This window comes from Suricata suricatta, chromosome 10, assembly GCF_006229205.1.
Source record: "Suricata suricatta isolate VVHF042 chromosome 10, meerkat_22Aug2017_6uvM2_HiC, whole genome shotgun sequence".
Classification (NCBI taxonomy): Eukaryota; Metazoa; Chordata; class Mammalia; order Carnivora; family Herpestidae; genus Suricata; species Suricata suricatta.
Window position 1 is genome coordinate 57,883,477 of NC_043709.1, and position 25,732 is coordinate 57,909,208.

At 35.1% G+C, this 25,732-nt stretch overlaps 2 protein-coding genes across 2 annotated transcripts; both read right to left on the reverse strand.

Moving 5' to 3' along the window:
* Window positions 1-11,908: 11,908 nt before the first annotated feature.
* On the reverse strand, window positions 11,909-12,883 carry LOC115305169 (olfactory receptor 6C2-like). The gene has a single exon (XM_029955475.1). It carries the CDS (start codon window positions 12,881-12,883, stop codon window positions 11,909-11,911), a length of 975 nt encoding a protein of 324 aa, XP_029811335.1.
* A 12,274-nt stretch (window positions 12,884-25,157) lies between these two features.
* On the reverse strand, window positions 25,158-25,730 carry LOC115305170 (olfactory receptor 6C2-like; the record flags this gene model as incomplete). The annotated part of the gene is made up of 1 exon (XM_029955476.1): window positions 25,158-25,730. A coding segment is annotated over one exon (573 nt), but the record flags the coding sequence as incomplete, so codon positions are not given.
* Window positions 25,731-25,732: the final 2 nt, after the last annotated feature.

The following is a 25,732-nucleotide window of genomic DNA, read 5'->3' on the forward strand; positions in this document are numbered from 1 at the left end:
GGAAAACAAGAGAGACCTAATGGAGAACCAGGGGGAGCGGAGGAGGGAGAGAGAGTTGGGGAGAGAGAGGGATGCAAAACTTGAGAGACTATTGAATGCTGAGAATGAACTGAGGGTTGAGGGGGAAGGGGGAGGGGGGAAAAGAGGTGGTGGTGATGGTGGAGGGCACTTACGGGGAAGAGCACTGGGTGTTGTATGGAAAACAATTTGACAATAAAATATTATGGAAAAAAAAAGAGTTTCCCAGAAAAACAAAAACTAAAGGTGTTCATGACCACTAAACCAGCCCTGCAAGAAATTAAGAGGGACTCTGAGTGGAGAAAAAAACAAAACAAAACAAAACAAAACAAAAAGGCCAAAAGCACCAAAGCTAGAAAAGCCCAGAGAACATCAGCAGAAACTCCAACTTTACAGGCAACAAAATGACACTGTTTTCATATCTTTCAGTAGTCACTCTAAATGAAAATGTACTAAATGCTCCAATCAAAAGATATAGGGTATCAGAATGAATAAGTAAAACAGGACCCATCTATATGCTGCTTACAAGAGACTCATTTTAGACCAAAGTACACCTACAGATTGAGGGGATGGAGAACCGTATATCATGCTTAGGGTCGTCAAAAGAAAGCTGGAGTTGCCATACTTATATCAGACAAACTAGATTTTAAAACAAAGTCTGTAACAAGAGATGAAGGAGGGAATTATATCACAATTAAAGTATGTATCCATCAAGAAGATCTAACACTTATAAACATTTATGCCTCCACTTGGACACACCCAAATATAAAAATCAATCACAAACATAAAGAAACTCATATATAATAATACCATAATAGTAGGAGACTTCAACACCCCACTTACAGCAATGGACAGATGATCTAAGCAGAAAATCAACAAGGAAACATTGGTTATGAATGACACACTGGACACAATGGACTTAACAGATATATTCAGAACATTTCATCCTGAAGCAGCAGAATACCCATTCTTCTCAAGTGCACATGGAATATTCTCCAGAACAGTTCACATACTGGGACACAAATCAGCCCTCAACATGTCCAAAAATATCAGTCACATACCATGTATATTTTCAGATCACAATGCTTGAAACTCGAAATCAACCATAAGAAAAAAATGGATCAACTATGAATATTTGGAGATTAAAGGACCTCTTACTAGAGACTGAATGGGGTAACCAAGAAACTAAAGAGGAAATTAAGAAAGAACTTTTCATGGAAGTCAATGAGAATGAAAACATGACAGTCCAAAATCTCAGAGATGCAGCAAAGGCAGTCATAGGGGGAAGTATATAGGAATCCAGGCCTTCCTAAAAAAGGAAGAAAGATGTCAAATACACAACCTAAAATTATACCTAAAAGAGTTGGAAAAAGAACAGCAAATAAAGCCAAAGCTAGCAGCAGAAGAGAAATAATAAAAATTAGAGCAGAAATGAATGATATTGAAAAAGACCCACACAAAACAGTAGAGCAGATCAATGAAACCAGGGCTGGTTCTTTGAACATATTAACAAAATTGATAAACACTTCAAGTGTATTACAAAGTTGTAATCATCAAGACAGTATGGTACTAGCCCAAAAACAGATGCAGATCAATGGAACAGAAGAGAACTCAGAAGTGGACCCACAAACTAGTCAACTTATATTTGACAAAGCTGGAAAGAATATCCAGTGGGGGGGAAAAACAGTCTCTTCAGCAAATGGTGTTGGGAAACCTGGACAGCAACATGCAGATGAACCTGCACCACTTTCTTACATCATACACAAAAATAAACTAAAAATTAATGAAAGACCTAAACCTAAGAAAAGAGGTTATCAAAATCCTAGAAGAGAAAAGAAACAACAACATCTCTGCCCTTGGACACAGAAAGTTCTTACTTGAGAGGCAAAGGAAACAAAACCAAAAATGAACTATTGGAAGCGGATCAAGATAAAAAGTTTATGCAAGTGAAGGAAACAATCCGCAAAGCTTAAAGGCAAACAATGGAATGGGAGGAGATATTTGCAAATGACATATCAAATAAAGGGCATTGTCCAAAATCTACAAAGAAGTTATCAAATTCAACACCCAAAAACCATAATCCAATGAAGAATCGAGCAAAAAACACGAATAGAAACTTTTCCAAAGAAGACATCCAGATGGTTAATAGACACATGAAAAGATGGTCAACATTACCATCATTCGGGAAATACAAATCTAAACCACAATGAGATTCCACCTTAACACCTATAAGAATGTTTAAAATTAACAACTCAGGCAACAGCAGATGTTGGCAAGGATGTGGAGAAAGAGGAACCCTTTTACTTTGCTGGTGGGAATGCAAACTGGTGCAGCCACTCTGAAAATCAATATGGAGGTTCCTCAAAAAATTAAAAATAGAACTACCTTGTGACTCAGCAATTGTACTACTAGTATATTTCCAAAGGATACAAAACTGCTGATTCAGAGGAGCACATGTACCCCAATGCTTATAGCAGTACTATTGATAATAGCCTAATTATGGAAAGAGTCCAAATTTCTATCAGCAGGTGATATTATGCTAAGCAAAATATATTATGCTAAGCAAAATAAAAAATAACATATGCTAAGCCAATATCATATGTTCACTGGATCTGGAATTTAGGAAACCGATTGGATGAACATAGCAGAAAGGAAGCAAAAATAAGATAAAAACAGAGAGGGAGACAAAGAGTCTCTTATGAGAGACTCTTAAATACAGAGAACAAACAGGGTTGCTAGTGGGGGTTTGGGGGATGGGCTAAGAGGGTGATGGGCATTAAGGAGGGCACTTGTGGCGGTGAGTAGTGGGTGTTGGATGTAAGTGATGAATCAGTAAATTCTGTTCTTGTAATCATTATTACACTGTATGTTAACTACTTGGATTTTAATAAAAAATATATAAATATCTATTCTGAGGCTTCTGAATTTTATTTTTCATATGCCCTCTAAAATGTAACATATCCCATCATTTACACAACTGTAGTTCATGGGTTATATAGTTTCCTATTATATATTTCTAGTAATTATATTAAATTTAATTTTAAGATTAATTTTAAATATATATACACAAGGAATGCACAAATCTCAGGTGTATAATTCCATATTACAATTGCATGAAAAGAACATGTCACTATCAGGGAAAAGGAAAGTGATACAGATGGATCTACACAAAGGGATGAAAAGCAGTAGATATGATAACAGTATTCATAAAAATGATGTTTTTATTACTTGAACCTTTAGAAAGATTATTTACTGCTTAAAATTAATAATAATACTAGTAATACTAATAATGTAAGACAACAGCAATAACACAAGTGCTAAATTGGGAGAAATGGAATTATGTTGTTAGGATCTTATATTGCATGGTAAGTGCTATAATATTATTTGAAGTTAGACTGTGGTAAATTGAAGATGTACACTATAATTTCTAAATCTATTACTGAAGCAATGTGAAGTATTATAACTCGTACATAACCCATCAAAGGAGCTGTTTTAGGAAGAGTAGTGTCTCCTGTCACCCCTAAAGATGTCCATTTCTTAGTCCCAAATCCTGTGACTATATTGTCTTAAGTGTCAAAGAAAAATTAAGGTTACAGATGGTATTAACTAAGGTTGCTAATTATCTGCTTTAAAATAGAAAATTATCCTGAATTATCCTGGTGATCCAAAGCAATAACAAGGAGGCTACTGTGAGAGATGGAGTCTTAGAAGAGTTAGAGGGATATTTGACCATAAAAAATATTCAGAGTAATACACTTGCTGACTTTGAATATAAAAATATTCAGAGTAATACACTTGCTGACTTTGAAGGTGGAAGAAGTCCATTAGTTAAACAACGTAGGCAGTCTCTAGAAGCTGAAAAGTCAAGGAACTGGATTCTCCACAAGAGCCACCAGAAAGGAACATCTTGATTCTTGATTCTTAATCCAGTGAGACTAATGTTGAACTTTGAATCAAAAGAATGCTTAATAAATTTGTTAAGCAGCAAAAGGACTCTAATATAGGAGATAAAACCAAAACATTAAAAAAATTCACTTAAACCAAAGATAGACATACAAAAGAGAAAAAAATAAAACCAGTAAATAATTACAAAGGAAAACAAGAGATGATAAATTAAAAAAATTTAAATTATATTGAGGGGTGCCTGGTGGCTCAATCAGTTGAGAGTCTGACTTGACTCGGTCATGATCTCCTGGTTCATGGATTTGAGCCATGTGGGGCTTGCTGCTGTAAGCATGGAACCTGGTTTGGATCCTCTGTCCCCCTCTCTGTCTGTCCCTTCCCCGCTTGTGCTATCTCTCACTCTCAAAAATAAGTAAACATTAAAAAAATAAAAATAAACTTGAAAAACAAAAGCTTTATTATTTTGAGAGAGAGAGAAAGAGCATACGTGTGCATGAGCTGGGGAGCGACAGAGAGCGAGGGAGAGAGAGAATCCCAGGCAGGCTCCATGCAGTCAACACAGAGCCTGACCCATGGCTTGATCTTACAAACTGTGGGATTCAAGTTAGTTAACATACAAAAGTTAGTTAACATAGAGTGTAGCATTCATTTAAGGAGTTGAATTTAGGGATTCATCACTTACATACAGCATCCAGTGCTCATCACTAGTGCCCTCGTTAATACCCGTCCCCCACCCACGTCCCCTCCAGGAAACCCCCGTTTGTTCTCTATACTTAAGAGTCTCTTACGGCTTGCCTCCCTCTCTGCTTTGATCTTACCTTATTTTTCCTTCCCTTCCCCTATGTTCACCTGTTTTGTTTCTTAAACTCCACACATGAGTGAAATCATATGGTATTTGTCCTTCTCTGACCCACTTATTTCACTTAGCATAATACACTCTGGTAATCTGATTTCTATTCAGGTTAGCTTTCTCAAACATATAATGCCCCCAAAATTAATACTTTTCATCGCATGAATTTACTCCTTTAACCTCCTGCCCCTCAAACAAACCCCTTTCAGGGCAAGATCCCAATCAGATAACATGATAATAATTTTCTATTAAATGTAAGCCTGACTTCTAATCTCACAAACAACATTGAAATGCAAAAAAAAAAAAAATACAACAAATGCAAACCAAATAAAGAAATACATAGCTTATACTATGTTTTCTTGGACTTGTAGAAAATAATTGATTTTTAGTGTTCTCTCAATCTTCCAAAATAAATGTTGCTAAACACTTAGATTAAATTAAAATTTATTGAGTACCTAGTTCTTGGCAGACCAAGTTCTCAGTAGGAATTTTTAATGGGTATCCCTGAATGTGTTTTGCTCACTAATAATCCTATATTACTTATTTCTTGGTTGGCTCATTCATTGCTTAGTAGCATGTTTTTTAATCTCTTGGCATTTGTGGTCTTTCAAGATTTTTTTCTTGTGGTTGATTTCTATTTTCATAGTGTTGTGATTGAAAAAGTTGCATGGTATGCCTTTGATCTTTTGAAGTTGTTTGGACTTGTTTTGTGGCCTAATATGTGATATATTTTGGAGAATGTTCCATGTGCTCAAAAAGAATGTGTATTCTGCTGTTTTATGGTGGAATATTCTGCTATCTGTTAAATAACTGGTCCAATATGTCATTTAAAGTCACGGTTGCCTTGTTGATGATCTGTTTGGATGATTTGTCCATTGATGTAAATAGGGTGTTAAAGTCCCCTATTATTATATTACTATCGATTATTTCCTTTACATTTGTTATTAATGGTTTTAGGTACTTGGGTTCTCTGATGTTGGGTGCATAAATAGTTACTATATTTTCCTGTTGGATCACCCCATTTAAGACTGTATAGTTTCCTTCTTTGTCTTTTGTTATAGTCTTTGTTTTAAAGTCCATTTTTTTTTTCTGATATAAGTATTGCTACCCCAGCTTTATTTTCACTTCCATTTCATGACAAATATTTCTCCATCCCTTCATTTTTCAATCTGCTTGTTTTTAGGTCTGAAATGAGTCTCTTGTGGATGGCTGTACATGGGTCTTGCTTTTATAACCAGGCTGTCACTCTGTGCCTTTTGATTGGAGCATATAATTTGTTTACATTCAACGCAATTATTGATAGGTATGTACTTCTTGCCATTGTTTTTTTTTTTTTACTTTTTTTTTAATGGTTGTTTTGTAGTTCTTCTCTCTTCCTTTCTTCTCTTGCCCTCTTGGGATTTGATGGCTTTCTTTAATGATGTATTTGGATTCCTTCGTCTTAATTTTTTGCCTATTATTGGCTTTTACTTTTGAGGTTGCCCTAAATTTATATGCAACATTTTATGCATATAGCAGCCTATAGTAATTTGTTGGTCACTTTATGTATGAACCTATTCTAAAAGCACTAAATGTTTACTCCTTCTTAATCCCTCTATTTTATGAATATAGTGTTATACATTACATACTTTTTTTGTGAATTCTTTGACTGATTTTTAAAGATATACCTAAAAATTATTGTTTTTGTGCTTCTTAGTTTTTTTTTTTAACTTCTGCTTATGGTCTTTATTTTGCATTTAAAGAATCCCTTTCATGTTTCTTGTAAGGCTGTGATGAATTCCTTTAAGTTTTGTTTGGAAAACTCTTATCTCTTCTTGTATGAAAGATAGCCTTGCTGGATAGAGTATTATTGGTTGTAGGGCTTTTTTTTTTTTTTTTCCCTTTCAGCACTTTGAATACATCATGTCACTCTCTTCTGGTCTGCAAAGTTTCTGCTGAAAAATCAGGTGATAGTCTTATGGGATTTCCCTTGTATGTAACTGTTTTCTTTTGCTACTTTTAAAAATCTTTCTTTATCACAACTTTTTGCATTTTTACTTAGTATGTGTCTTCGTGTGAACTTTGTGTTGATTTTATTGGGTGATCTATGCCCTCTGGATTTCTGTTTCCTTCCTCAGATATGGAAATTTTTCATCTTTTATTCTTCAAGTAAGTTTTTGCCCTCTGTTCTCTCTCTTTTTCTTCCAGGATTCCTATAATGTTAATGTTATTATGCTTGATGGAGTTACTGATTTCCCTTAATATATTCTCATTGTTTATTTTTTTTATTTCTTTCTCCTGTTCATCTTGATTGCTTTCCATTACTCTGACTTCCAGGTTGCTGATTAATTCTTCTTCTTCCTCTACTTTACTATTTATTCTTTCTGGAATATATATATATATATATATATTTTAATTTCAGTTATTGAACTCTTCATCTGTGCTTGGTTATTTTTTATATTTTCTGTCTCTTTGTTGAGGGTCTTATTGAGGTTCTTCACTATTTTTGCAAGTTCGGTGAGTAGATATCACTACTTTAATATCCCTATCAACATATTGTTTATCTCTGTTTCATTTAGCTTTCTTGCTGTGATTTTGTCCTGTCCTTTCATTTGGACTTTTCTCTGTATCCGTATTGTATCTAATTCTCTGAGTCTGTTTCCATGTGTTAGGAAAGTCAGCAGCATCTCCTGTTCATGAAAGTAGGGGCTTGATGGAGAAGAGGTCCTATAAAAACATGCAGTGAAGTGTCCCCCATTCACCAAAACCTGGCACTTCAGGGGTGTTTTGTGTATGTCTTGTGTGTGCCCTATCGTTCTGACTGAGCCACATTTGCCTTCAGCCTAGTCATCTGAAATGGCTCACTTTGTGTGCTGTGGGCGAGGTTTGGTCCCTGTATTGTTAATATGCCAGTCTGTGGCCACCTTGGACTTTTGTTGGGTCATACCAGGCATTTGCCAGAGTTGTGGTCACACCAGACTATAGGGCACTCTCTCTGTGTTGTCCCCTGAGGGGCTTTCATTGATGAGCCTGGCCTGCAGTCAGACCGGATGTCTGCCCTGAACCCCCTGATGGAGCCACAGCTGGACTGGGTGTGTGGTTATCATCCCCTCTTCCCTGAGAGGAGTCACTTTAGAGTGGTCATGGCCACTGTTGGAGCTACTTGCACAATGTCACACTTGTAGGTTCACTTTGGTTGGGCTCCTGATCTGCAGGAGAATGCAAGGGTGTGGCACAGGGCATTAGCAAGGTTTATGTTGGTCAGCTATGGGAAGAGGCCTGGATCTGCTTTGTTGTACTCTTGCCAAGGTCATGTTGGAGGGGACAGGTTGTAGGGAAACTTCAGGGTGAGGCATGCTGTTAGCAAGCTAGTGCAGAGTGTTTGCACTGGTTTCCGCAGGTGCCTGTGGTAGGTGGGCAAGGGAAATGGTGGCTGCCCACTCTTGCTTTTGGAGAAGACTCCTAAAGATCCCTGTCCTTCCAATACCTACTCCAAGATTAGTAATTAAATCTCCTTTGCACATTACCTCAGGCATTTTTGAAGCTGCTAGTTTTATGCTGTACCTCAGTGGGGCTGTTTGTTATTCTGTCTCTTTAATGGGAGAGACTCAGTTTCCTATTGCCCTCCTGCTCTCCCAGAACTGGCTGATTTTTAAAATTCCAAGTGGTAAGACCTATTGATTATAAAAACTCATGAAGTTATGACCCTCTGATTTTCAGAGTCAAATGTTATGGGGATTCGTATTCCCAACGTAGGTCCCCCATGCCTGGGATACATGGTGTGGGGTCTGCCCTGTCCCTTCTATAAGCTTGTATGTCCCTCCCTCCCACAGACAGTCTGTGGTCGGTTTAGTTCCTGACTGAGTATCTTCCCTTCCTACCATTTTTGATATGGCCTTTTCCCTAGCGTTAGCTCTGGAGAGTCTGTTCTGCCAGTGTCAGGCCATTTTCTGGGTTATTTGTGCTGATGTGGCTGTTATCTACGTGTGTCCATGGGTGAGGTGAGCTTGGGATCCTCCTACTCTGCCATCTTCCCTGGAAGTCTCTGAATTGCATTTTAAGAGACATTTGCCTCTTCCTTATTACTATATATTAGACTATTAACTTTTCTTTATTCAATTACATATTTTAAAAATTATACATTTTTGCAAGATAGCGGCTACAATATGCCATTTCAATAAGTAATGGTAATTTTTAGCATTATAAATTATATCAAATAATGATATTTTTTATTTTGATTGAGTAGTTCTATCCAATTATAAAACTGTCAACCTGTATTTGTTTAGATTTTCTTCCACATTACTGATCTAAACATCAGCAATTTTAGATAAATTAATTTTCTTGAGATGTAATTTTGATTATTATATGTACAGTCCTGAAGAGGTGGTGACATAACATATAGGAGTTACAAATCTAGAATAGCATGTAAGAGGACCAAACTCAGGCTTCAACTCTTATTAATATTTCTTAATATTCCCCCATCTTAAATCCCAATTAACCCATCTATGAAACAAAGATTAAAAATCAGCTTCAGTGATCTTTGGGAAATTATCCATTGAAAAACTATATGTGTGTGTATTAAAGGAAATTCATAGATAGATGAAAGATAGATAGTATTGTAGGTATAGGTAAAGTTAGCCTAAACTGATCTCTCAGGAAACAAAAACTTTTGTTAATTTTTGTCATGTCTTAAAATAAAAATCGAATGTAGCAGGGCAGTTAAGTCTTGATTTAAAGTCCTTTAAAAATGCATAGCATACTTTACCCATTTGATTTTTTTTTATGCCAGAAATCAGCAGTTCCTTTCAACAAGTAATATTTTTTTCAGTAGTCGCGAGGTTTTTTCATTCAGTATATTTGAACATAATGTAGTCAATATCATTTATTTACTAGGTTTTATATATAGTCAAGTGTGCATAAAAATAAAGTGTTTGCCTTTATAGGTAATTTTAGATACACAAAGAAACAAAATTTTAGTGAAGTTGGTGCTATAGGAGAGAAAGTTGAGGTCAAAGCAGTAGGTGGGGTAAACAGTTTCTCTCTAGATGTGGTTTGTCTCTTTGTGTAGCAGGAGAAAAAGAAACAGCTTATAAGTAGAAGACATTGAAATGGAGACCTAAATGAAAAATGGAAGTAGAAGGGAAGACTAGAGGAGAAAGCATTTTTCTTTCTTTCTTTTTTTCTTTTTTTTTTAAAGAGAGGCAACCGTAAGTGCCATACCCTAGAGATACCAGGAGAGAATCCAAAAGGATGGTCATTAGGCGTGGATGCCAGAAAGTCAGAAGAAAACTTATGAACATGAAAATTTACTTAGTAGTTTTATGAGCTCTTTTAAGGAAAATTGATGTGCATTTTCTGGTCTTCTAATCTATTTGCCATTTACTTCATTAAAAAATATAACTATTACTTTAAATATAACTTTTCATTTGGACTTCCTTTTCAATTATCTTCAATTTCCAGGTATATTGATGATCCGTTTTCTAGATTTCTTATGAAATTCTGTTTCCATGATATGCTAAACTTACTGGTTAATTTAGCTACATTTTGAGTTTGATATTCATATTGTATTTAAGCAATTGAGTATTTTTCTTTAGTCCCTCAACTGCATTAACATTTTGACATTGCACTTATAGTTTTATATAATTTTAGAAAAGAGCTTTCCTCGCATAATTAACATATTATGTATTCTGTATAATCTATGAATGTTTTACTTTTAATACTTAAGTATTTTATGTGTGTGTATTTACAAATAACTCCAGGATCTTAGATATCAAATTCTAATTCATTTTCAAACACATTTATTTGGATGTGTATTTATTTTGTGTTTCTTTACTTTTCAATTATATCATAGCATTTTTTTCAATAGTACTTTTTTTCTTTTTCAAAGTTTTATTTATATTTCAGTTCATTAACTAACTGTAATTTTAGTTCCAGGTGTAGAATTTAGTGATTCATCACTGACATACAACACCCAGGACTCATCAGAGCAAGTGCCTTCCTTAATACCCGTCACTTGTTCAAACCATCCACATGCCCACCACCTCTCATTGGTGCTTTAAAATTAGTAATATAGGATTAATAGTGTGCTAAATACATTCAGGGATATTACCAATTAAAAATTCCTGCCAGAACTTGGCCTGCCAATATTAAGTAGTCAATAAATTTTAATTTAATCATTTAACATGTTCAACAACATTTATATTGGAAAATTGAGAGCACACTAAAAATCAATAATTTTTACAAGTCCAAGAAAATTTAAGACAAACTATGTATTTCCTTGTTTGGTCTGCATTTGTTGTATTTTTCTGCATTTCAGTTTTGTTTCTGAGATTAGAAGTAAAGTCAGGCTTACATTTAATAGAGAATTATTATCATGTTATCTGATTGGGATCTTGCCCTGAACGGGGTTTGTTTGAGGGGCAGGAGGTTAAAGAAATAAATTCATGTGATGAAAGGTATTAACTTCGGGTGTGTTATATGCTTGAGAAAGTTAACCTACATAGCGATCAGATTACCAGAATGTATTATGCTAAGTGAAATAAATGGGTCAGAGAAAGACAAATACCATATGGTTTCACTCATGTGTGGAATTTATGAAACAAAACAGGTGAACATGGGGGAAGGGAAAGAAAAATAAGATAAGATAAAAGCAGAGAGGGAGGCAAGCCATAAGAGACTTTTATTTTTAAATTTTTTAATATTTATAAATTTATTTTCGAGACACAGAGAGAAACAGCGAGAGCAAGGGAGGGGCAGAGAGAGAGGGAGACACAGAATCTGAAGCAGGGTCTAGGCTCTGAGCTAGCTGCCAGCACAGAGCCTGACGTGGGGCCGAACGCAGGAGCGGTGAGATCATGACCTGAGCCGAAGCCAGACGCTTAATGGTCTGAGCCACCCAGGGGCCCCTTGAGACTCTTAAGTATAGAGAATAAACTGAGGTTTGTTGGAGGGGAGGTAGATGGGGGATGGGCTAAAGGAGGGCACTTGTGATGGGCAGTGGGTGTTGTATGTAAGTGATGAACCCCTAAATTCGTCTCCTTAAATCAATACTACGCTGTATGTTAATGAACTTGAATTTCAACAAAAACCAAAAAAACAAAACAAAACATTATGATCTTAAAAAAAGAGACAAACAGATTAGAGCTTAATGCCTTATGCTTATCTTATCATTTTACTTCTGGGCTTGAATATTCTCTTACTTTTTGCTACCAATGCAATTTTTTTGAAGGACTCACTGAAGGCTTGTCTCACTTGCTTATTTCTCAGGGTGTAAATGAATGGGTTCAACATGGGAGCTATGGACGTCATTAGCACAATGACACCCTTATTAATAGTCACTGATTCCTTTGCTGAAGGATTGACATAGATGAAGATACAACTTCCATAGGTGATGGAAACCACAATCATGTGAGAAGAACAGGTGGAAAAGGCTCTTTTCCTTTGTTGGGCAGAGGGGAATTGTAGAATGGTCTTGATGATATAAATGTAAGATAGAAGAACACACGCAAGTGTCGGAATGAAGGACAGCACAGCACAGACAATAACCAGCTGCTCTATGAGCCATGTGTCTGAGCAGGAAATCTTCAAGATTGGAGATGCATCACAGAAAAAATAATCAATGACATTTGAATCACAGAATTTCAAATTGAGGAACAGAGTAAATGGTGGGAGTATGATCAACAAGCCAGCCATCCAACAGCAGAGGACAAGCCTCTTGCAGACTCTGCTGTTCATGATGGTCACGTAATGCAAGGGTTTGCAGATGGCTGCATAGCGGTCATAGGACATGGTAGCCAAGAGAAAAAATTCTGTTATTGCAAGAACATCGATAAAAAACACTTGACTAACACAAATATTATATGTAATTGACCTGTCACCTGTTGCTATGTTGTGTAAATATCTAGGAATACAAGCAGATGTAAATGAAATTTCTAATAAAGCAAAGTTCTGTAGGAAAAAGTACATGGGTGTTTTGAGGTGAGAGTCTACTAAAGTGAGGAATATGATGGTCAGATTCCCAATTATACTCAGTATGTAAGTGAGAAATAGAAACATAAAGATTGGAATCTGAAGTTGAGGGTCATCTGTCAGGCCCAATAGGATGAAGATTGTTACTGTGTGATTTTTCATCATTGACTACTGGGTTTCATGTAAAATTTAGAGATATTTTATTTTAACTTAGTGGGATCAAAGCTAGATGGGAATAAACAGTGACTATTAGAGGCAGCATAGTAGTTAATGTGTGGTTTCTTCTATAAATTCATAATTGATATTGCTAATACTCTGGCCTCTCAAATCTTTATTTTATTTTATTATTTTGTCAGTTTTGTGATAGATTTTTAAACATATTTCAAAAAAATTCTGCCATCTCATTTTTCTTCTTTCCTTTACAGCCAAGAATGGATTTTCCCATGTAATTAGATATGACCCACATTGTGAGTCAACAAAATTCTAATTTCTTCTTATATCTAACATTTCTTCTTTTGAAATAAGAAAAGTGAACAGTTATATTTAAGATTTTGTTCTGTGTCTTTTCTTGATGATTTGCTCATGATTAAATGTAAATATGTAACAACAATCTGGGCTCCATCAGGCATTGCTGACCCGTCCGTGGCTTGTGTTTTACATTGTGCCACAACAACCAAGTATATGTTTATGTTTTGTTTTGTGCTTTAACATGCATATTACACATTGTTGGATCACTTCTCTGACTCTTATGTTTCTCTGATAGTATAAAACTTATACTCAGTGTCCACTGGATACATGGTACAGAGGGTATTTTAGTGCACAGTTATTTTCTACATGTGAAGAAACGTTTGGTCCAATGATATACACCTGAAAAAAAAACATATTTTGGTCTGCTTAATTAAGTATGGAAAATGCTCTAATACCTTGTTATCATCATCACTAAGTTCAAAGTCAAATTTAAATACTAGAGTGCCTGGGTGGCTCAGTCGGTTCAGCCTCCAACTTCGGCTGAGGTCATGATCTCATGATTCATGAGTTTGAGCCCTAGTTTGGACTCTGTGCTGACAGCTCAGAGCCTGGAGCCTACTTCAGATTCTGTGTCTCCGTCTCTCTCTGCCCGTCCCCTGCTTGTGCTCTGTCTCTCAAAAATAAATAAACATTAAAAACTAAAATAAAATACTGAATATACTCTCCACACACATGTCTTTACTCTTTTCCTTAGCTGTAGCAGCAGCAGCATGCTGATGAAGAGCACACCTTCTGTAGTGAGATCTCTATCATTCAATATCTGCCTTTCTTGTTTTGTTTGTATGGCCTTGGACAAATTTCCCCACTTCTCAGGCCTTCAGTTCTTTGTAAAATGAAGATAATAATATTATCTACCATATGGGCACCTGAGTGGCTCAGATGGTTAAGCAACCAACTCTTAATTTTGGCTTAAGTCATGATCTCACAGTTCATGAGTTTGAGCCCCATGTTGGGCTCTGAGCTGACAGTGTGGAATCTGCATGGGATCTTCTCTCTCTGTCTCTGTCTCTGTCTCTTTCTCTGCCCCTCCCCTGCTTGCTCTCTCAAAAATAAATAAAGAAACTTAAAAAAGGAGTGTCTACCATATGTAGTTAAAATGATTAGAAGAGATAATAAATTTATAATAAAATCTGATGCATGGTATGAGCTTTATGCATGTCAGCTATTATTTTTTGTACCCCTACATATAATTCATGTGACATGAACTCAAGACCACAAAATCCTAAGTGGGATTATGCTCTGTGTAACTCATCTTCTTTCTACTCCACATTCCTTATCATAAAAATACATTAAATTTACTGAGAATTTACTAACTGATAGGTCTTGTGATAAGCACTTTACCTTGATTGTCTATCTTAACGTTCTACTCCCCAACTTTCTCTCTCCTTCTACCCTTGTCTTTACTTTCCAGCCTCCAAAACTACCCAAGTACAACTACTTATTTGTGATTTTCACTTGGAGCATCACTTCTATTGAGAAGTCTTCTAAACTCTTTGTCTGTGTTAATTGGCCTTTATTTGTGCTCCCATAGCAAATCATTGTTACTTCTGTCCTAGCAGTTATGGTGAGAAAGTGAGTTTGTTAAAACCAGAGGCTATTATCTTTTTTTCCACATTTTTAAAATGTTTATTTATTTTTGAGAGAGACAGTGTGAGTGGGGAAGGGTCAGGGAGAAAGCGAGACAGAATCTGAAGTAGGCTCCAGGCTCTGATCTGTTAGTACAGAGCTTGATGTGGGGCTTGAACTCACCAACCACAGATCATACCCTGAGCTGATGTTGGATGCTTAACTGACTGAGCCACTCAGGCACCCTGCACGGAACTGTTGTCGTTTTTATTAGGATAACTATAAAAACTAGCATTCCTAGATTTATAGTCAATGGCGAGACATTGTTGTATAAATACATATAGAGCCTATCATTTGGCTACAAAGTCAAAGCTATCTTCTGTCATATTTGGGTTTCATCTTGTAAATTTCATGTGTGCCAGTATTTAACATTGAGGATTTGTTTTTATTTTTGCTTTTGCATTTGAAATGGCAGTTTTGCTGATGAATGAAAGTCATGATGCATACCATGAAACTATCACCTCTTTGCTTATGTTATTCCCTTCCATGCTGGCCAAACTATTGACTGGCATCTCTTCCTTGCTTTAGTTGTCAAACAGATAAATTTTTCCTGGTAGCTGTTTTGCTTTCTCAAAGAATCTATCAATAAGATATTGACACTGGAGGTCAAGGAATTTATGTATTTAAATATTTTCATATACTTTTTATATTAAAGTATATTATTAATAACTTTACACATCTATGATATAAATGCACTTAATTTAATTCTATTTAATTTCAATCCATTTTATTTGTATAACCCCAGATTTTAAATACTTCTTTATTTTTGTAAGTTATTTAAAAATTTTACCTATAATGCAATAGCTTTATGAATATACCACAAATTTTGAATACATTACCAACACTCTTTTATATAGCTCTTTGTTTTCTACAAAGGTTAGAATGTCTGAAAAAAGCAGCCTTGTTACCATTGTATCATCTGTAAACTTTGTATTACAGTTTCCTTCAGCTCAACTCTGTGACTATTTAATTATATCCATGCTGAAATTACTACAATATATCATATGCCATTTTTCAAGATTAATGATGCTTATATGTTATACAGGTGGTGATGCCATTGGGTGTTAATTCATACGGTTTATACCATGAATTATTTATCCATACAGTTTACATATAAGACTTTCATTCTTGTCTTCTGCAGATAAAGATTTCTCCTCCTAAATTTTCCATTTATGTCTTTTCTGTGCATATTTTCATATTTTGAAGCTGTAGCTTAAAAACTCTCTAATATTTGCATTGGCTTAATAGTTTTTCTATAGTTTTTCCTCAGCTATCACACTTTGCTTTACTAACATACTTCTATTTATGTAGATATACATGCATTGCAATGTATGTATGCATATATATGTTGCCATATGTATATATTGAAACATATATGAAAGAAATATACTTTTAAATTTCCTGGTAAAAATCAATCAGCTTGTGTTGTGATTGGCTGGCATTTGTTTCATAGAATACTCACTTTCTCCAAAGATTCGGGCAGAATCATCCTCACTGTATGCACAGTTTCCAAATTAAACCCCAAGCTGTATTGTCACTGTCATTGGAAAGAAGAGATGACACTGGTTTTTTTGAAGAGATGATATTCCTAGGAATTGAGGGGACACACTCTAATAACTACAATAATTTTAGTTAAGTGAAAAGATACTCTTTTTAGCCTTCCAAACATCCTTAATCCATTGTTTCTTGCTGAATGTCTCCTAGAATTACACAGTAACATACTCTTCCTTGCACCCCCTAGGTGGTAGCCCTTGTTCCAAAATATTTTTTCATTGATTCCATTCCTTAATGCTATTTTTAAGAGGCAAGGTTTAAGAAACATCTTTCAAAGACTTATGTACTTCAAACAAGTGCTAGGATAACTAAGTTTGTCAGATTTTATGCAAACTGTCATATCAGTGATTTTAATGTAGACATACAGTTTCTCTTTGAAGAGCCCAACGAGTGTGTGGCAGAGATAACTTCACTGCATATTATCTCTAGGTAAACTACAAAAAGCAGCATTAAAAATATTTGTCAGAACGATCTGTGTGTCTGTATATAATCATTCAAATATTAATTACATCAGATTTTGGTAAACCGTGTCATTTGCTTCTCAGAAAAACTGACATGCAGATTTACCAACGATGAAAGTAAATGAAATGGTGACTGTCCTTACCCCTCTGCGAGTTAATAATAGCTTCGGCTGGTTATTGAACAATGAGTCCTAAAGGCTATTTTGATGAAGAGGACCTATTAGAAAAGGGTTGTGTGGAATTTACTTGGTTCTCAGCCCACAATTCTACTTACTCTGACTGATGCTTGGAGAAGGATTAGAACTCCTTGGGTTTTTTCATCTTCAACACACTGAGAAGATTTTCACACCAAGGATTTTGTTCCCCTTTATGCCTAAGAAATATTTTCTAGCTTCCTCTTGGTTGAGAGTAAAGTGTAGTTAAAATATTTCCCCCTCTTGCTTTGAAGTCATTGTTATTATGACTTCTCTGGAACAGATGAGAGGCTTTTACACTACTAAGATTTATATTTGATTTATTTGCTCAACTTCAAACTAAGTAATAAACAACCGAGTCCTGGGTGACCCAGGATCAAACATCACTAATTAGCCTTTGTAATTAATTTGGGCAAAAGTCCTAAAAGATGTAGCCATGGGGGCAGTGTCCTCAGAGACACAAAGATAAAGAACAATAGCAACAGGCAGAGGTCAAGATAACAGTAGAATAACAGATGGTCAACAGTAGTCTTCGTTTCCTGAATTTCTTCCCTAAAATGTATAGAAGATGAGAGATCACCACTCTATCCCATTAATCAATATTTCTCAATCATTAAAAAGGATAAAACAGGAAAATATTAGAAAACTCAAGACAACTAATTCTTTTTAATATTTTAAGGGTCTCTATGAATATATATGAATATTCAAAACATAAAAATACTATTTTTATCTTCCCCTTTCAGCACTTCTTAAGACGTGATCATATATAGATATATGTAAAGGCAGTTTTCTTTTATATCATTTCAAGATATATTTTCTTTTCACATTAAACTTAATTGTGCATGTTATCATATATAGTTTTTACATCAAGATACTTATACTTTATACTTTATTTTTAGAAATTAAAAAAATTTTAACACATTCATTTTAGAGAGTTTAGAGAGACAGACAGAGCATGAGTGGGGGAGGGGCAGAGAGAGGGAGACACAGAATCTGAAGCAAGTTCCAGGCTTTGAGCTCTCAGCACAGAACCATATGTGGGGCTCAAACTCACGACCATCAGATTATATCCTGAGCCTAGTTGGATGCTTAACCAACTGAGCCACCGAGGCACCCCAAGATACTTATACGTTAAAAAAAAGTTTATTTATTTATTCTGAAATAGACCATGCACCTCAGTGGGGGAGGGGCAGAGAGAGGGGGAGAATCTCAAGCAGGCTCCATGCTCAGTGCAGAGCCTGAGGCAGGGCTTGACCTCATGAGCTGGGAGATCATGAGCTAAAACCAAGAGTTGGACCCTTAATGAATTGAGCCACCCAGGTACTTACACTTTATTATCACAACAGACCCCCGGCTTGAGCATTCACTACTGCTTTTCATTTTTCATAGTATTTCTTTGTATTAATCCTGTGCACTTAAAAAAAGCTATAGTGTCTGCTCTAGTAATTTCTTGAGATGTGAGTTGTAATAGTAACTTTTCTTTCATCTTACAATGGTATGTGACATTCAAAATTTGTCCAATATTGCAAGAACATTGTTTAGAGGGAAATATTATTTTAAATATATAATTTAGAAAATTTAGTATATTGAAAAACCAGTGACTTAAGTGTCCATTTTTAGAGACTTCAAGAAGAACAAACTAAAACAAAATAAACAGAAGGAAGAAATAATAAAACTTTAAATCAGTTATAGAGGAATAAATAAATATATGAGGAATAAATATAAGAAAATAAACACAACTACAAAATGATTTCTTTTTTAAAAAAGGTAAACTTCTTGTAGGCATAGTCAAGAAGAAGGGAAAGAGAAAAAATGAAAATTCTCCAAAGTGACAGTGAAAAATAGGAAAGTCAATACAGATGTAACAAATATTCAAAGAATAATAAAGTACATCATAAAGAACATTAGGCCAATAAAATAGTTTACATAAAATAAACACTAATTTGTGTTAAAAAACAACTGAAAATATGAGACAGAGAGGAGAAAAATATAAATATTCCAATGTAAGGCTAAATTATTGAATGCATAATTAGTGATATTGTCACGAAGAAAATTCAGGGCCAAATGTCTTCAGTAGTAAATTATTCCAAATATTTAAAGAAAAAAACATAAACCAATCCAGGGAAGAGTAAAAGGATGAATAATGCTCAACGTGGTTATGGGGCAGTGTAACTTTCATGCCAATATTGGAGGGGATTTTACAAGAAGTTAAATCACAGGTTGATTTATTTATCATAAAAATCGTTAATATAAATGATCAAGTTAGAGTGTTATAGAAAAAAGGATACATATAGCCATAATGTGAGGTTTATTACAGAAATTCTAGGTTGGTTTAACAAGTGAAAATCAATAAATATAATCCACCACATTAGTGGAATTAAAGGAAAAAATAAGGTCATCTCAATAATACAGAAGAAAAGCACTGGATAAACTACAATTCTCATTCATTATTAAATATTCTCAGCAAAGTAGGAATGGAAACTAAGTTTGTTAGTCTGATCAAGGGAACCTAGAAAACATGTTATTTATTTATGTTTTTATTGATGTATAATTGACATACAATATCTTGTTATTTTCAGCTATATATCATCGTGATTCAATATTCTCACACATACAAAATGATCTCCATGATAAGTCTAGCTACCATACAAAATTATTACAATATTATTGGCTATATTCCCTATGCTGTACATTACACTCCCATGACTTATTTAATTACTGGAAATTTGTACCTCTTAATTTCCTTCACTTATTTCACCTGCCACCTGACCTCTGGCTTCTCTGGTAACCAGCAGTTTCCTGTATCTGTAAGTCTGTTTCTGTTTTGATTTTTTGTTTATTTGTTTTGTTTATTTTTATTATTTTTTAATTTTTAATTTTTTAACATTTCTTTATTTTTGAGAGACAGAGAGAGACAGAGCATGACCTGGGGAGGGGCGGAGAGAGAGGGAGGCACAGAATCTGAAGCAGGCTCCAGGCTCTGAGCTAGAGGTCAGCACAGAACCTGATGTGGGGCCCAAACCCACAAACCGTGAGATCATGACCTGAGCTGAAGTTGGACGCTCAACCAACTGAGCCACAATTGTCCCTGTTTTGTTTATTTTTTATTTTTATTATAATTGTTATTTTACAGAGAGAAGAGCACGCAAGTGGGAGAGATGCAGAAGAAGGGAGAGAAAGAGAGAATCCCAAGCAGGCTCCATTTTCAGTGAGGAGCCCAAAGCAAGGCTTGATCCCTCTCTGCAAGATCATGACCCACCCAAAACAAGAGTTGGATGCTTAACTGACTGAGCCACTCAGGCAACCCCATTTGTTTTGCTTTTAAGATTTCACATAAAAGTGAAATCATACAGTATTTGTCTTCCTCTATCTTTCTTATTTCATGTTGTATAATACCCTCTAGGTCCATCAGTGTTGTCACAAATGGCAAGATTTCATTCTTTATCATGGCTGGGTAATATTCCATTATAGATCTTATTTATTATATATGATATATATTAAGTGTATGTGTGTATATAATAATTATATACATATACACCCATTGTCTTTATCCATTCATCTATCAATTAATACTTAGCTTGCTTCCATATCTTGGCAGTTGTAAACAATGCAACAATAAACATAGGGGTATAGTATTTGTTTCTTTAAATTGGTATTTTTGTTTTCTTCAGATAAATACTCAGAAAGAAAATTGCTGAATCATATGGTAGTTGTATTTTTAATATTTTGAGGAGCCTGCATACTGTTTTCCAAAGCAGCTGTACTAATTTACATTTCTACCAACGGTGTACAAGACTTCCCTTTTCTCTATATTTTCACAACTGTTATTTTTTGTTGTTTTGATGATAGTCTGAGTGGTGAGAGGTAGTATCTCATTGTAGTGTTGGTTTGCATTTCCCTGATTATCAGTGAAGTTGAGCATGTGCCTGTGGCCATCTGTATGTCTTTGGGAAAATGTCAGTTCAAATTCTCTGTCCATTTTTTGACAGAGTTTATTTTTTGATATTACATTGTGTTAGTTTTTTATATATTTTAGGTATTACTCCCTTATCAGATGTATCATTTCCAAATACTTTCTTCCATTCAGTAGGGGTTTGTTTTGTTGATGGTTTCCTTCACAATGTAGAAGCTTTTAGTTGGATGTAATCCCATTTGCTTATTTTAGCTTTTGTTGCTATTGTCTGAGGAGACTGGTCTCCCCCCCATAATGGTGCTGAGACCAATGTCACAGAGCCGACCGCCTTTGTTTTCTTTAAAAAATTTTTTTAATGTTTTTTATTTATTTTTGAGAGACAGAGAGTGAGAGCGTGAGCAGGGGAGAGTCAGAGAGAGATGGAGACTCAGATTCCAAAGCAGGCTCCAGACTCTGAGCTAGCTGTCAGCACAGAGCCTGATGCGGGCCTCAAACCCACAATCATGAGATCATGACCTGAGCCTAAGCTGGACACTTAACCAACTGAACCACCAGGTGCCCCGCCTTTGTTTTCTTCTAGGAGTCTTATGATTTTAGGTCTTAAATTTGTCTTAAATTCATTTTGCATTTACTTTCATAAATGGTGTAAAATAGGGGTCCAGTTTCTTTTCTTTTCTTTTTTCTTTTCCTTTCCTTTCTTTTCTTTTCTTTTTTTCTTTTTTTTCTTCTTCCTTTCTACATGCTGTCCAGTTTCCCCAACACCATTTAATGAAAACTATTTTTTCCCTAGTATATTCTTGCCTTTGGCATAGATTGACTAACCATGTGTTTGCGTTTATTTCTGGGCTTTCTATTGTATTCCACGGATCTTTGTGTCTGTTTCATGCCAGTACCACCTTATTTTGATGACTATAACTTTGTAGCATAGTTGGAAATCAGGGCGTGTGATACCTCCAGGTTTGTTCTTTTTTTTAGTCAGGATTGCTTTGGCTATTTGAGGGCTTTAGTGGTTCTATACAAATTTTAGGATTCTTTGTTCTAGTTCTGAAAAATGCCATTGGTATTTTAATGGGGATTACATTTAACCTATAGATTGCTTTGTGTAGTGTGGACAGTCCAACAATATTAATTTTCCAATCTATGAGCATGATATAGTTTTCCATTTATTTGTGTCATCTTCAATTTCTTTTGTCAGTGTTTTATAGTTTTCAGTATACAGATCTTTCACCTCCTTGCTTAAATTTATTCCTATGTATTTTATTTTCAATATTGTAAACTTTCCTGTTGAGTTGATGAATATGATAGGATGTACACTCCCTCCAATTGTATTTATCATTGTATTGGGGTCCTAGACAGGGCAATAAAGAATAGAAAAATAAATATAGGAGACTGCCATTATTTGCATATTATTTGATTATGTGTTGCCATACTTAAAAGACCCTACAGGTAAATTTGTAAAGGTTGGTAGGCAAAAATCATATTCAAAAACAATAGTTACCTCTGATACTAGCAACAAACAATTAGAAAATAAAAAATTTAAAAATCCATGTAAAATAACAACATATTATCAAACGCTGAGGAATGACTCTATCAAAATGCCTATAATGTTTCCTTTTTTAAAACTTTAAACTTCTGGTTATTTATTTCTTTTAAAGTTCCTTTATTTATTTTTGAGAGAGAAAGCATGAGTGGGGAAAGGCAGAGAGAGAGGAGAGACAGAGAATCCCAAGCAGGCACTGCACTGTCAATGCAAGCCCCATGAAGACTTGAACCCAGGAACCTGAGCTGATCATGACCTGAGCTGAATGAGGTCTGATGCTCAACCGACTGAGCCACTCAAGCACCCTGAAATACCAGTAATACCACTGTCAATGTTGGGCAAGGCCTCTATATACTAAAGACTGAAACGTTTTTTAAAGTAATTAAAGAACAGATGGGACTGGGCTATACCATGTTTTAATGGATTAGAATTCTCAATGTTATAAAGATATTAATTTCCCCAAAATTGACCTATTGGTTCAAAGCGATCTTAAAATCAGTAAAGAGAATTTTTTACTTGTTGTAGACATTGCCAAGGTTTTTAAAGTTTTATGAAAAGACAAAGGGCCTATAAGAGCAAGGTAAACTTGAGGAAGTAGAAGACAGTTTGAATTACACTACTCAATATGAAAACTAATTATAAAGCTACTATAAAAGGAATATTATATTATTGGTTCAGAGATGGGCATATTAATGGAGTTAACTGATGAAACCTGAAAAAGATTCCCTCGTATCAATTATGACCAAATTTTCACTAAATGCAAGAAGAAAAGGGCAGTCTTTTCAAGAAATAATTGAGATATTTAATGTTCTCATGGAAAAAAAGAAGTTTCCTATCTCAAACAATAGAAAAAGTCAATTTCAAATGAGCCATTAACCTTATTTGTAAGAACTGTGAGTGAAATTTATAGAATAGAATATAGTTGCCTATTTTCTTGAAAATATCTTTTTGCTCAAAGAGTTTGTCTGGTGAGACTTCCTTGAGTCAAATACAGAATTTCATGTCTAATCAACAGAATTTAAATTCTGAGTCCACTACTAACCAGCACTGCTTAAATATCGAAAGCATTCCAGTTGAAATGTGATGTGAGCCACATACTGAATTCAGAACTTTCTAGTAGCCATATATATTATAAGTAACAATTTAATGGTATATTTTAATGTAATCAAATATATTAAAATATGATTTCAACATGTAATCAGTACAAAATTATTTTTGAGCTATATCACAATCAACTTCCTTGAAATATAATTATAACTTTGTTTTATACTTGCTTGTTTCTCAAGATGTAAAGGAGGGAGTTCAGGAAGTAATTCCGAACACAGGAAGCAATGATCACTATCACGCCCTTATTAATGGCCACTGTTTCCATCACTTACTGTTTAATAGAGATGAAAGTACTGCTTTCAGAGGTTTCCATTGAGTTGTAGTCATTTCTGTGCCTACTTTAGATACATTTCATGGTTTTTTTACCTGTTTCTAAAATCTTCCTAATCATTTTAGTTTCTCAAGATCCAGGATATGTATTTTTAGATAAAGGTATAGAAACTAATACAGATGCAGCTATACAACCATTTCCTTAGAGATTTATTTGTCTTTTAAGAAGAACTGTTAGCACTTTTAGTTCAAATTAACCTGTTAGTCGGTGACTTTTCTGAGTATTCAAAATTATAGGAGACTACATTTTATAATTCAACTTCTGCATTAAGATACAAATATTTGTCATAGCTTCCTTTTTATACACATAAAGATATTTTTGTTGTTGTTTGTAATTTTGAAAGGTGAAATAAAATGGAAGAGTTTATGTCATGGCATTTAAAAATGACTCTGAAAGGCCATTAAGGAGGTGGGCTGTATGCATGTCCTTACCAGGTAGAACCATGAACTGCTGAACTGGACCAAACCCCAGATACTTCAAGAACTCTGCAAGAACATTTGCAGCTTGGTATAGTAACAGACGTTTGCTTAGTGATGGCCTCAGCAACCAGTTATGTTTAGCCGAGATTAGTTTTCTGCTGCCAACACTCATCAAAATATTTGTAGACAATTTATACCAGCATTCCCATTTTGGTTTTGGTTTTAAAAACCCCTGACTCTTGCTGCTTAGTGGGATATTATTTGGGTTGCTGCCCAAATCTGCGTGCCTGAATTGCAAATTTTTTATCTCGAATACACCCTTTGGCTTGACTAATACCTCCTATCAATTTTAGGTTGACAGTGAAGTGAGTATTTGATTTAATGCACTGGCCACATATCCCTTCTAAAATGTAAGACATTTAGAGTCAAGAAATTTTCAAGTTTTCTCTTCTATATTCAGTGTATGAAATGGTGTCTGGCATCAAAAATGCTCTTGAAAGCTAGAACTAGAAAAGGCAATAAGCACAAACTCTATTCAAAATATGCAATAATCTTGTTGGTTCAGCTTATTTCGTCTTACTTCGTTTGCAGTTTTGCAAAGGCTTGTTAAGATGTGAAGTCTGTCTTTTGTTTCCTAGAAATGTATCATAGTTTCTTTCAAACAGAGCTTCCTAAAATAGTTTCCTCACCAAGAAAGGAATGACTTAAAAATCTTAAGGAATATACGTTTTATGAAAACGTCATTCCTCTACATTAGCAAATTCCATTAATTCTTTGAGAATAATACAATTCTCTTGATTGAGTCTTTGACAGCTTGTTTTACTTGCTTGTTTCTCAAGGTGTAAATAAAGGGGTTCAGCATAGGAGCAATGGATGTAAGGAGGACTACCACACCCTTATTATTAGCCACTGATTCCTTTGTTGAAGGCTTAACATAGATGAAAATGCAGCTTACATAGGTGATGGAGACCACAATCATGTGGGAAGAACATGTAGAAAATGCCTTTTTTCTTTGCTGGACAGAAGAGAATCGTAGAATGGCCTGGATGATATATATGTAAGATAGAACTACACATACAAGGGTCATAATAAAAGTCAACACAGCACAGACTATGACTATCTGCTCTATTAGCCATGTTTCTGAGCATGATATCTTTAGGAGGGGGGATACATCACAGAAAAAATGGTCAATAACATTAACATCACAGAATTCCAGTTTTAGGCCCAGGCTGAGTGGTGGGATTATGATCAACAAGCCAGTTGTCCAGCACCAAACGATGAGTCTTCTACAGACCCTGTTGTTCATGATGGTCACATAATGCAGGGGTTTGCAGATGGCCA